The 12,561-nt window shown below is 46.5% G+C and overlaps 2 protein-coding genes across 6 annotated transcripts in view; one reads left to right on the top strand and one right to left on the bottom strand.

Annotated features, from left to right (window-relative positions):
- Positions 1-2,948, top strand: part of BMP2K (BMP2 inducible kinase) — a 120,343-nt gene extending 117,395 nt beyond the window's left edge. For all 3 annotated transcript variants that reach the window (XM_059155890.1, XM_059155808.1, XM_059155963.1), the window contains one exon: positions 1,469-2,948. In XM_059155890.1, the coding sequence (XP_059011873.1) occupies positions 1,469-2,796 (1,328 nt within the window). In that variant the 3' untranslated portion in view covers positions 2,797-2,948. The remainder of the gene's footprint in view (positions 1-1,468) is intronic.
- PAQR3 (progestin and adipoQ receptor family member 3) overlaps positions 1-12,561 on the bottom strand; it is a 33,203-nt gene that overhangs the window by 3,948 nt on the left and 16,694 nt on the right. The window contains exons 6-7 of one of the 3 annotated variants that reach the window (XM_059156147.1): positions 11,199-11,373; positions 8,608-9,247 (exon numbers count right to left, since the gene is read on the bottom strand). In XM_059156147.1, the coding sequence (XP_059012130.1) occupies positions 11,231-11,373 (143 nt within the window). In that variant the 3' untranslated portion in view covers positions 8,608-9,247; positions 11,199-11,230. Of the gene's footprint in view, positions 1-8,607; positions 11,374-12,561 lie in introns of those variants that run through there. The other 2 variants (XM_059156227.1, XM_059156072.1) reach the window with 2 other exon arrangements.

The raw sequence follows: 12,561 nt of genomic DNA, 5'->3' as shown, positions 1-12,561 counted from the left end.
CGCCCTGTGCTGGGCTAAAGGTTACGGCTTTAGAGAGCCACTGAATGGGTTTAGGCTGGAGCCACATAATTAGTGTTTCAGAAAAGTCATTCTGGTGGCAGGATAGAGGAGCAGTTTGAGGGATGCCATACTGGAGGGAATAGATTCAAGAGTTTAAAAACACTCTTTGGTGAGGAAGGAAGATGATTTCCAGACTTCTGTTGATTTGCAGAACTAGTTAGACATGTTGTTTACTAATTTAGTAGGAACTGGTGAGGAGCACATTTTAAGAGGAAAGACACTCTCTTGAAATTGCTGAGTTTGGAGTAATAGTAGGATATATATTCATAAGTATTAGATAAGTAAGATAAGTATTCATGGTCAGTAGTAGAGAGATCCAGTCGTGATGGTTAGCATGTAAGTATTTAAGACCACAGGAGGACATACAGAAGGAGAGAGCCAAGGATTGAACCCAGGGGAACATCCATGCCTTTGGAGATGTTGGTGAAAGAGAAGTCTCTGTGTGTGTGATCCGCAAGGAATAGTCAGGGAGGTGGGAAGACAGTAGTACTGACTCCTAAAGAGAAGATAAGAACTCAGAGTGTCCTATGCCACAGGGACCACGTTAATAACGGGAAAGTGACCTGTGGTTGGATCAGTTAAAACTGATCCCTACATCTGGAAAATCAATTCAATACATCAGTGTCTTGGGGTGGCAGGATATCTTCATGTCACTAATGCAGTCTTTATTATATGCCATACAGTGAAATCGTAAGGCACTATATTTGATGCAGTTTTATGATGCATCGTACAGTGAACATATTGGTAGGTAAGTTTTTTTTTTTTTTTTTAAAGGTAGCATGCTTTTAATGGAATGTTTAGTAGTGAAGATATGATAGTTAAAGGAAGATGTGGCCTATAGAGAAGGTAGGTGTCCTTGGTACGGTCTCAGTTCAGTACCTGGTCCTTGTCTTTGATCAGATTAAGGGGTTGCACTCATTCATGTTAGCTCAAGTCTTAAGCTGACCAGAGGCTGATTTAAAAAATTACAGTGAAACATGACTGAGCAGACAAGCTCTTCCTGCTTGTTGATCTCTCTGGGAAAACTTTGTAACGGCCTTGAAATATAAACAGAAGGGGGTTTGGTAAATGTGGGATTCTGAGGAGGGGCGATTTGCTGAATAATCTTACTTTGAAGGTGGGAGAAGAAAATCTGCCTGTGCTTATTCAGAGGCCCCTTCTGGGTACCGTCAATCAAAGCCAGCACCCAGGGCGGGCCTGTGGTGAGTGGGAGGTGTGTAGGGCACAGAGGCCAGTAAATGCGTCTGCACTAGAGGACCTGAGCCCAGTGAGGGAAGAGGGAACTGTCGTTTGCTGTAGGTGAGCGGGCAGGAGGCACTTGTCACGCCTGTGTCCTCGCCTTGGGTTTGGAGCCGCTGGGGCCCGAGGTGTGCTGGAATGCCCTAGTAACTGTTCTCTGACCCTGCAGGTTCCCCGGAGAAGAAAACGGAGCGCTCACCCGTGGGGGGCGAAGACGGCTCCGCGGACCCGATCAGGCACAGACGAGCCAGTCCGGTGGGTAAGGACCCGCGGGCCGGGAAGAAGAGCGCAGAGAGCCCCTCGCTGCGGGGTCCGCCGCGGGGTCCGGTGCAGCGGCGGACCGAGGAGTCCGACAGTGACTTTGAGTCGGACCCGCCGTCCCCGAAGAGCAGCGAGGAGGACGAGCAGGAGGACGAAGAGGCCCTCCAGGGGGAGCAGGGCGACTTCCACGACGACGACACGGAGCCGGAGAACCTGGGTCACCGGCCTCTGCTCATGGACTCGGACGAGGACGACGACGAGAAGCGCAGCTCCGACTCCGACGACGAGCGCGCCGAGGTGCGGGGCGGCCGCGGCGCGTCGCGCTCGGACGGGGCCGCGGACGCCGCGAGGCCGGAGGTGGACGTGTTCGGCGCCGTCCCCTTCCTCGCGGTGCGCGCCCTGCAGCCGCGCCCGGGCCCGCGCGGGGAGCCGCGCCCGCTGGACGCCGGTGCCGCCGCGCGCCCCGAGCCCGAGGAGCCCGACGTGTTCACGAAGGCGCCGTTCGGCCGCCGGGGAGGCGAGGACGACGGCCCCGGCCGCCCGCGGAGCGTGGACGCCTTCGGCCAGACGCCCTTCCAGCCGGTCCCCGCGCCCGCGGGCGGCAGCGGCAGCCGCGAGGACCTGTTCGGGCTCGTGCCGTTCGAGGAGCTCGCGGGGGCCCCGCCGCCCCGGGCCAAGCCGCGCGGCCTGCAGAAGCTGTCGTCCCGCCAGCGGCGCCCCAAGCCCGACGCGGCCAGGGCCAACGGCAAGCGGCACCACGGCGCGGCCGCCGCCGCCAGGAAGCCCGCCAAGCCCGCCTTCCGCACCCCCGAGCGCGCGCGCCGGCCCCGCAGGGCGGGCCGCCGCGACTCCCAGAGCAGCAACGAGTTCCTGACCATCTCGGACTCCAAGGAGAACATCAGCGTGGCCATGCCCGACGGCAGGGACCGGGGCGGCGGCCTGCAGCCCGAGGACAGCCTGCTGGACCCCTTCGGCGCCAAGCCCTTCCGTCCGCCCGAGCTGCCCTGGCTCGCCCCGCACCACCCGCCGCACCCGGGCCTGAGCGACCCGCGGGCCGACCACGGCCCCGTCCTGCCCGGGCGGCCCAGGGCGAGCTCGCGGCCCGGCGCGCTGCACAGCCCCGAGGCGCTGCGGACCGACGACTTCGGCGCGGTGCCCTTCACCGAGCTGGTGCTGCGGGCCGCGCCGGCCGAGCTGGACCCGTTCGGGGCCGCGCCGTTCCCCTCCAAGCAGTAGCGGCCGGACGCGCGCGGGCCCGCACGCCCGGCGCCAGAGCGGGGGTGGTTGTGCGGATCCGCCAGGAAACGCGTCTGTCCGTGTGTCCGTCGTCCCCAGCCCGTCGGAACAGGCCATTTCCAATAAGCCACATGGAGAGAGGAAGGCTGCGCGCGGGGCCGGGGCGCCAGGAGAGCCGGGGCCCCCCGCATGCACGGACGGCGCGGGCCACCTCTGCAGCCGTGTCGCCCCGGAGCGGGCCTGGACGGTCCCTCGTCTCCGCGCGGCGCGTCCCCGGGTGTGCGCGCTGCGGGCTCCTGGCTCGATCCGGCGGTGAAGACGGAGCGCGTGGGCCCGAGCACCGGCTGCGCTCGCGGAGCTGTCGGTCTCTCCCCCCGCAGCGGTGTAGACCCCGGTTCTCCGGAGAAGCGCCGAGCTCCGTCTGCGGGAGCGGAGATGCCGGTCCCCGCGCCGTCCCCGGCGTCGTCGCGGAGCCAGAGCGACGGGCTGTGGCGTCCAGCGCCTCGGACGGTCGCATTTTCCAAGACAAGTGCCATTAGGACGGAGCACCCCGCGGGCGTCCCCGACAAGCCCGGGGAACACGGGGCGCGCACGGGGCCCGGGAGGGAGACCGGGAACTTCAGGACACTCTGGTTCCCGAACGGCTGCTTGCTCCCAGGGTCGCCGTCGTGCCGGAATAAAGCCGATCGTCGGGAAACGGGGAGTGAGGACAGGGTTGCAGGGACACTGTGCTCCAGGACAAACACATGTACCGAAACCCCGAGCTTTTGAGCCGTTTACAACATGAAATCGTGTTGCATCGAGTAATGGACTGTCCCGAAGTACCACCTTCCCGGGACATCCCCCAGCCCCGAGCAGCAGCTCCCGGCTCGGTTCGGGCGCGAGTCCTGCAGCGCGGACCGGCCGAACCCACGAAGCCTTACGGGCCGGACCCCGCGTCCTGCCGCAAGTACCTCTGCGCTGACCCGGCGGACGCTCGGGCGGCTCCAGGGGTCCGCGGGCGAGGAGCGAGCCGCTCGCTGCCGCGGCCTGACGCGTCCGTCTCCGGTGACCAGAGAACGCAGCTACCAAATTGCCTTTTTTTTTTTACACCCCAAATCCTAATTAGAAACTTGAGATTTTATAGAAATTGTTTAATAAGATAGAAATTACTATATGAATTAATGTGAATCCGGTATCTGTGCTTCCTGTGTCTCCGGCTATTTTAAGTTATAATTAACTGTTCTTCCCTGTCAACATTTAGAAATTTCTAGAACTGTTAAAGCTATTTACGAAAAGGGGTGGAAACTAATTAACTGGCGCTCTTCTTGATTGCTATACCTTAAATGAACTTTTTTTGAACCCAATTAAAGTCTATTTTATGAGTATTCTTATTAGAATCTCTTAATTATAGTGCCCCAGATGGAATGAGCTGTTTGCCTGTTTTCACAATTCTAAACTTGGAAAGAAGCAAAGTATATGTGACTAAACTATATATTCATGTTTATTGTTTTTTTCTTTGATGTTTGAAATCAGATATAAATTTGTGGACCAATAGGGAAGCAGTATGTGAATCACAGTGTAGCAGCGGCAGACCAGGCATTGTGTTACTGCTTAAGAATCGTATTTTTAGAGCCCCGACTGCACCAATTACTTGTCCTTGTGCCAAAGGCAAATACTATGTTTGCACCTTCTTCCCCCCCCCCCCCCATTCTCAGGTTGATTAATACTGCTAATGCAAATGCTCAAGTAGATATTTTTCAAAACTTTACAAGGTAGACTCAAGTGATACTTTTCTTTCATTTAGTAAATTCATGAACTATATATATAGTAGGTTTGTATCAGATTTTTTTTTTAATGAAAATTTGTTGGTGGATGTGTACACAGTATGTTGACTATTTTAGTCCCTTGGCCTTAGTCTCTGCTAGACCTCATGAGTTTCTTAATTTAAAAGAGGCAGTAGATGAATCAATGTGGTCTCCTTGGGATGTAAACATGAAATACTTAGATTGTGTCTGATACCAAGGCCTTGCTTACACTTGCTTTTCAATACACTGAACAATTTTAAGTGACTTAGACAGATGAGGACGCTTCGGGCTTACAAAGCTGGATGGATTCTAAGGAAGCAGTTTTGACATGGTTTAAAATATTCCCATCCTTGTGTTTCTTGTATCACAGCCCAGTGACTTTCCTCTCTTGAGATTGTAGCTCAGAGGAACTATTAGGACTCAACAGGTGACCTAACAGGATAGACATGGGGAGATTCCTGTGTGCTGACGTAAAGGCATTTTCCAAGGAGTAGAGGATTTGGGTTGCGTTCCATTTTTCATTATCTCCTCCCACTATTGTTAGGACGTAGGCCACTCAAGCAATGCCCAGGTGGTTCCCTCATGAGAGTTAGGAGGCTGGAGCTCCCAAGGCACGGGAAAGAGCCTAGCCCATACCTGGGACACAGCTCTCAGTAAACGTTTGCTACTGTTCTGGGGTGGCCCAATGCTCGTTTAAGGAAGGAAAGTTGAAATTGTTTTTCCTGTTATTAATCAGGTGTCCTCTGTGCTTTTGTACGTAGTCCTAACAACCTGTAATACTTGAACATCACTAAGGGAAGTAAATTATGAAACTAGCAAAAATCTGAGGCCAAAGTTATTTCTGTCCTAACAGCTTTAATAATGCTTGTTGATTTTGAATAATCGTTGTTTAAAAGTGGACCATTAAGTTAACTTTTTAAATGTCACTTCAGCACAACTGTGTTTAAAAGATCAGCTTTTATGGCACTGAAGAATGTACCTGCTGAGACATGAAAGTTGCTTGGTGTATGTATGAGGTAGAGGAAGAAGGGTTTTAGGCCAGATGAAAAGTTAACTATTATTCAGAAGTATTGACTGGGAAATTCAGAAGACCCACGTCCTCCCTGCATGTGTATTTGGGCGCAGTTATGACCTTTTTTGGAGTTGTAGACAGATACACCTTCTGATCGCACCCACTTATTGTTCTAACAGTGATAGATTGTTGTCCTGAGGCTGGTGGAGAAGAGTCAGGTGGAACCCCTCCTCTGCTCTGATGTTCATAAGGCAGAGCCATTTTCTGCTTAGTTCAAGTTTTGGTACTTCATATAAGCATTGCTAGAAGGTACACACATGTATTAGTATCACTAGTTCTGAGGAGTTTGGTACATTTGTTTTAATATGTGTAGAATGTGCAGTAAACTTTTTCTTCCTTTTAGCAAACTCACTCATCATTGTTAGGTCTGATACTGAGCTGACAGATCTACTGTGACAATGAGATGACGTATCTACTGTGAGAATAAAAATTATGTTTAAAAACTTTTATGCACCAGGGTGTTTATATATTGAGGAAAATATATAAACACACGCATGCATGCAAATGTCACATCTCTACTGTGGAGTTCATGTGAACTTTTAATTTTAAATGGAATTGCAACCACAATCATTACTAAAAGAACATTCACTCCTAGGGAGGTTTTACAAAAGCCACTAAAAGAATGAGGTAGATGAAAATGCAATGGGTTGTCATTTGGGGTTATTTTTATTTAAAAATTGTGCTACTTTTGAAAACTGTTTTTATTACTACTCTCTTTGTGATTGAAAGGTCATCTAATAGTAAGCAGTATAGTAATAGGAAGCTACTTTTTAAATTGCTGGCAAACAGCTTTAAGTGCACTTTCTTTGATTACACTTCCATTTTTTGTTAAACTTGAATTTTCTGAAGCCTTTTATGTACCACTAAGCAGATAACTTTAACTTTTAATAAACCTGATTTACATGTTTATTATATTTCTAAAGTAACTTCAGTCCTCAAATCTAGCTGGGAAATTGTTTATGAGATAGAATCAATTGATTTTTTTTTCCTGTCTACATCTAATTAAGCACTAACTGATTTTACTACTTTATTGCCTTTACATTGCTTATTATTGACTGAATTCTGTCCCTCATTCACTTTGTTTTGTTTGAAATTTGAAATTATTTTCTTACTGTATTTATCATACCTACTGTTTTAATAATCTGCTTTCTTTAAATGCAATAAATCCCAAATGGATGGCATATTCTTTGTAATTAGTGACTGGAGTTTTTCATTATTTGTCTTCAATGTTTTGGGTGTAGACTTTGATTCAGCTCTTTTATTCACACTGCAGACATGAAAGCACCTATTGTGCTCCAACTAGTGGAATAGAAAAATGAATAGGATTAGATTTCTGTTCTTAGGCTAAAGCTCACAGTGTGGGATTTAAGTAGGAAAACATTGTAACCTAGCATCCTTTTTTTTTTTTCCCAAAGATTTTTATTTATTTATTTGACAGACAGAGATCACAAAAAGGCAGGCAGAGCGAGAGAGGAGGAAGCAGGCTCCCTGCCGAGCAGACAGCCCGATGCGGGACTCGATCCCAGGACCCGGAGATCATGACCTGAGCAGAAGGCAGCGGCCTAACCCACTGAGCCACCCAGGCGCCCCATAACCTAGCATTCTTGCAGCAAAAATACTTCATAGCACAATCTGTTCAGGAACTACAATTACGGATTATTACAATGACGAAGGTAAGGCAAAGCCTGACTCTGAAGTACCTTGTGAACGTCCGACATTGTTTTTGCATTGTGTCTAATTTATTGAAGCTTTTAAAATCTGGTAACATATAACTTAAAAATTAGTTGGTTAAATAAAATACTGTAATCCTTGATTATATCAGAAAAGAGGCTTTGGGATGTTAAAGAGAAAACTTGTTTATTGGCCTGGTGCTGGTGGGGGCTATGTCTGGCGTCAAGACCACATCATCTTAGGTTGTATTTCACAAACAGGGGCCTTTAGACTGGTGGCTTGGGGAAAGATTCGTCTTGTTATGAACTTTTTTTCTTTTTTTGACTTAGTAACATCTAAAGTTCCACGGAAGAATAAGGGCCCTGGGTCTTTTTATGGTACAAATGGTACAGAGTGTGGAAAGCACCACTGTTCCAGCTGAGTTACGGTTCACTTCTTTAGAGAAAAACATAGCCCGCGATTAGAGCTATTTATATCCCCTTTTAAGGTTATAAAATGATATAAAGGATATAAATGCTGCCAGCTCGGGCATCATCGGTAAGATGTAGTCAGTCATTCTCGTAGAGGAGTTTTCTGTTGCACATTTACAAACAGCGGCCTCTGCCACAGACGGCCGGCGCGACTGCAGTTACACGCATGTTCCGGACAGAGTTTCTGATCCCAGACTTCGCAGCTGGGCGAGGGCTTTGGTGGCTGCCATTCCTACCCTCTAAGGCGAGAGTTGCCACTTTTCACTAGAGACCCCTACCTACTGCTGTCACCTGTCCCTTGTGAAAGTGTTTCCTTAAAGGTAGTTTCGGTTTTGGGTCACTCCCTCACTCCCTACTCAGGACGTATCGGGAATTTCCGGGCACATCGGTACCAATGGCCTCTGCACCTCTTCTGAGGACACACAGTAACGGTGCTGATGCTGGGAGAAAGACATTCCGTCCCTCCCCGAACAGCGGAGCTCTTGATTCGCGCATTTTGGCAGGGCTGGGACTACCCAGAACGACGACTTTCAGGTGGACACACATCTGCTCAGCTCAGCAGCTGGCAGGAACCCAGAAGTGCAGGCTTTGCCCCTTGACCTGGACTACAGGGCAAAGGACAGCTCTAGGGAGGGACCTGCGGAGCGGCGTCGCACGGCTTTCCGCCAGTCGGTCACAATCTTCAAATCGGTTACTCTGTTCGGGCAGGATGCCGACGGATGGCACAGAGACTCCCTGAGTCTTCATTCCTGATTCTAAAATATGATTTTGAAGCCGCTACGTATTATAAAGAATGACAAGCAGCACGTAATACATTTAGTAAACCAGTTTATTTACATCACACGTATCTGCCATGCAGCTTACTGAATTGCACTCTGTGTCATAACAAAAAAGACAAGCACTACCTTTTGAAAATGGCTTTATATAGAAAGATAATTGCCTCCAATGAATTAACTACAACCTTATAGATCACAATAGACAGTTTAAAACCGCCACAGATAGTTTTAAAATGCACGTGTAAAGTCTGTAGGTAAAGAGCTTTTCTAGTTTACACACTGTAAAATTAAAACCAGTTTTTTTAGTATGGTAGCTGAATAGTGTACTTTTAATCTTATTTCAGTAAATCTATAAAACCAAAAATAACTTAAATATACATTATTACAAGGCTCAGATTTGTAGGCAATTTTTAAATATTCTCTCATGTTAACAATGTCTTACAAATTTTGCCAGTAGTGGTATGCACACAGTAGGTGGTCAGTAAATGCTGACATACAGAAGTGTTTATAGTTGACAGCAATCCACACTCATCCATTCATTTCCTACTTTATAATAAAATATTTTATAGTAAAGATGAAAATGAGAGAGGATAGGTTTCTTACAGTATTTAACATTTTCATAAAAAGATGAAATGTTCCCATGGTAGAATTCTCCCTACAGTCAGACTTGTAGGCCTTTTAAATTAAAAACAAAAAAACAAAAAAACAAAAAAAACAGTCAAACATAGTATGCCTTTTTAACCCATTAATTTGGATGGCAAGTATTAGATAATTCATACACTCGAACAAAAAACCAGGAATGTTTTTAAAAAATTTAGAGAAAAGAGAGCTTAAAGTTCAGGGTTTCTATTTTGAGAAGATTTTATAGTAAAAATGGTACCAGGCCTAAAATAACTCGACTTTTCTATTTTTAAATTAATTCTAACTATTCTCAGTGTATTTTATTGGGCCAAAATGACAAAATATCTTATTTAAAATCAACAATGCCACGTTAGACCCCTAAGCGTTGTTTTGGGGAAAATACATCCTATTATCATTACAGCAAAGTCTTTTTTTATCACTCAGCATAGGAATCAAATTTGTGGCCTTATGAGGCAAAGTAGCCATTTTCAAAGTAGTGTGTTCATCACCATAATGGTACAATACAGTGCCCTTAGCCTACCGGGAAGATTCTCCGTGCTGAGATGCTAGCATGGGGAATTTATACTCCAAAAACACTATACTGAAAAGAAACCAAAATTTTACAGATATATAAACTGAGGCACATTAAAGTAACATCCCTAATATGAGATACAGAAATGGCAATGTGGAAGTAGGCTTCACCCTCAATCAACACGAATTCCAGTGCTCTGAAGCTACACCAGTATTTAAAGCAGCTCATGTGAACCCATTAAGAAATCTGGATAATATTTTATATCCCGATGAACGTGTTTTTGTGAATGCGTCCAAAGGGATCTAATTTACACACATGAAAAGACCAAGGAACGAGAAGACTATGTATGCTGGGGTGGTGAGATGTATTTCTTAGGTGTATACATCAAGATGAATCAATGCTTCAGGCCCAAGTATGAGATCGTGTTTACCAGCACTCTGCGCGGTCAGTAAAATGCTCTCACGCAAGGGAACACGGAAAGACTAGAGTACAGGCAATAGTCCTGTCACCAACTGGGGCATCTACATGACTTTATTATTCTAAGGCTTAACGTTCCTTTCAGGGTCAGCCCTGGGCCATCTGGACTCTGTGGCCTAGAAAGTAGCACCCATATAACTGGGAACCCCCACCCATCAAGAAATTTAGCAGGACTGCAAATTCGGAGAGGTGAAACTCTCTATTTTGCTACAGGAATTTTAGAACGAAAAATCTGTAATCCACTGGCAAGAGTGCCATTATTACATGCAACTTAGTAATAGTCCTTGAAATTAAAAAAGCTTAAAAAAAAGCTGAAAAGCCTTGGTTATTAGACCACAGAATTTGTGGCCTGATCGTATCAGTTTTTAATGTGATTCTCATGGGATGGGAAATGACGATGCAAGCTTTTTCCTCTTAATGCCTCTCTCAACTCAGAGGAGGGAAGGTTTCAAGTTTTTGTTCTAGCAAACTAACAAATTCAAAGCTCCCAAGAAGAAGGGAGCCTACAGCTAAAGGAGATCAATCATACGTTAAGTGCCAGTTCTCACAACCCGTGTATTTAAAGGCGAGTGATGACTCAGGATGGCGCTCCTGGCTGTGCTAAGCACAGGCTACTGCAACCCTGGCCTTGAGGAGGCACTTCGACTGGATCCACTACTGTAAGTATCTTCTATTAAAGGAACCACACAGGATGACTCCGTTTTATAACGGAGGTGAAGCCCTTCCTAGGGAAATGAAGCTGGTGTAAAGCAAAACTAATACTATTTCTACACTGCTTTCATGTTCATTGCTGTAACTGTCAACTAATTTTCACTTTCTGTACAAGCAGCAGATTAGTAGTTTTAAGGGCTGGAAAGCAGTTATTACAGATTCCCAAGTATATTTTTCCATTTTTATAAAGTACTACTCATGATATATTAAATAGGAGAATAAAGGAAAAACTAACATGAATCTTAGAACAGTGGCGCAGACAACTCCCCGTGACATATTGCTTACCAACTGTATACAGCAGGTGGCCATTCCTGCGTTCACAAATGTGAAGCATAGTCCGGGCATGGCTTGCTGTGTCTGTACTGCATGACGTACACCGTAGACTGATGCCACCAGTATAACATCACTACGGCAAGGACGTGCCAGATCTGGTGGCTTGATCCGAGGTAGTTTAGTTGTCCTAGAAGGGAAGGCAGAGAGACAAGAATACTGACTAATATTTTGATATTAAAATATGAATGTATTTTCATCTCTGGACTTGGAAATACGGCTTCAGAAAAAGATTTCGGCAGCGTCAGAGCACCTGGAGACTGACAGGAGATTCATTCAAACCCAAAGGCTTTTTTTTTAAAAGGATGAATTCATATTTGGGTCTACTTTAAGGACATTGGTGAATTCTGGAAATACTATTCCAAATGTGTCTTCCAAACTAATTTGGTTAATTTCAGGAATCTGATTTTTCGTCTCCTGGGTCTCCTGTGTTACTTATCTGGATATATGTGTCATGGACTCATCCACAAAATGTAATTACTACGGCTTCATCGTTACTGAGGTTGATTAGTTCATACACACACACACACACACACACACACACACACACACAAAACTTAGAACTATTTCTCTTTATGCTTAGATTCCAAGGGGATTAGATAATTAACATGCGAAAGCTTCTTGAAAAAGAACAAAATAAATGAAATCCAGAGCTGTAGAAATTTAGATTAACTCTCCTCATGTCACGTAAACATTCTCACAGTCACCACCTCTGTCTCTTTTTACCAAGAGAAATAGTACAGTGCGTAGATTTTAAAGTGTAAGTCCACACAATCCTTTCTGTAGGACTTCCTAGCCTTTTTTTGGTGCCACGGTGTACTGTGACAGTCTAGTGAAACCCACAGATTCATTTTCAAAAGCACAAAACACAGAGGATTACAAAGAAAACTGATCACATGGTCAGATAAATATCACAGATATATTTAATTGTGTTCACGGACACCTTTGGGGATCATTGGACGCCGTCAGATACCACTGTGCTGTTTCTATATCCGTAAAGCTGTAACTGAGCTGAAAGTAAGTTCTTCAGTGTCAACCTGTTGCTTTCATAGTAGTCAGCCACCATTCTCACCACTGCACGGTTCTCTCTACAGCCAGGTCACAAATGGGGACTGGGGAGACCCGGTTTCTAAGCCACTCCTTCAAGAGCATCTGAGCTATCACTTTTATCCGTGAAGCTTTTCATCTCGTAGGGTCTCCGGATGTCTGCTGCTCCTGCCGTGCCTGCACCGCCACACACTCAGCTACATGGGGGCAGAGTTTAAGTCAAGCTCATCTGGGAGAAATGTTAAGTTATGTAACATTTGGCCTTTTACCA

The sequence above is a fragment of the Mustela lutreola genome, chromosome 1 (assembly GCF_030435805.1).
Source record: "Mustela lutreola isolate mMusLut2 chromosome 1, mMusLut2.pri, whole genome shotgun sequence".
In the NCBI taxonomy this organism is placed as follows: Eukaryota; Metazoa; Chordata; class Mammalia; order Carnivora; family Mustelidae; genus Mustela; species Mustela lutreola.
Note: the sequence above shows the minus strand (reverse complement) of the source record. Positions and strands in the feature narration are given on the sequence as shown.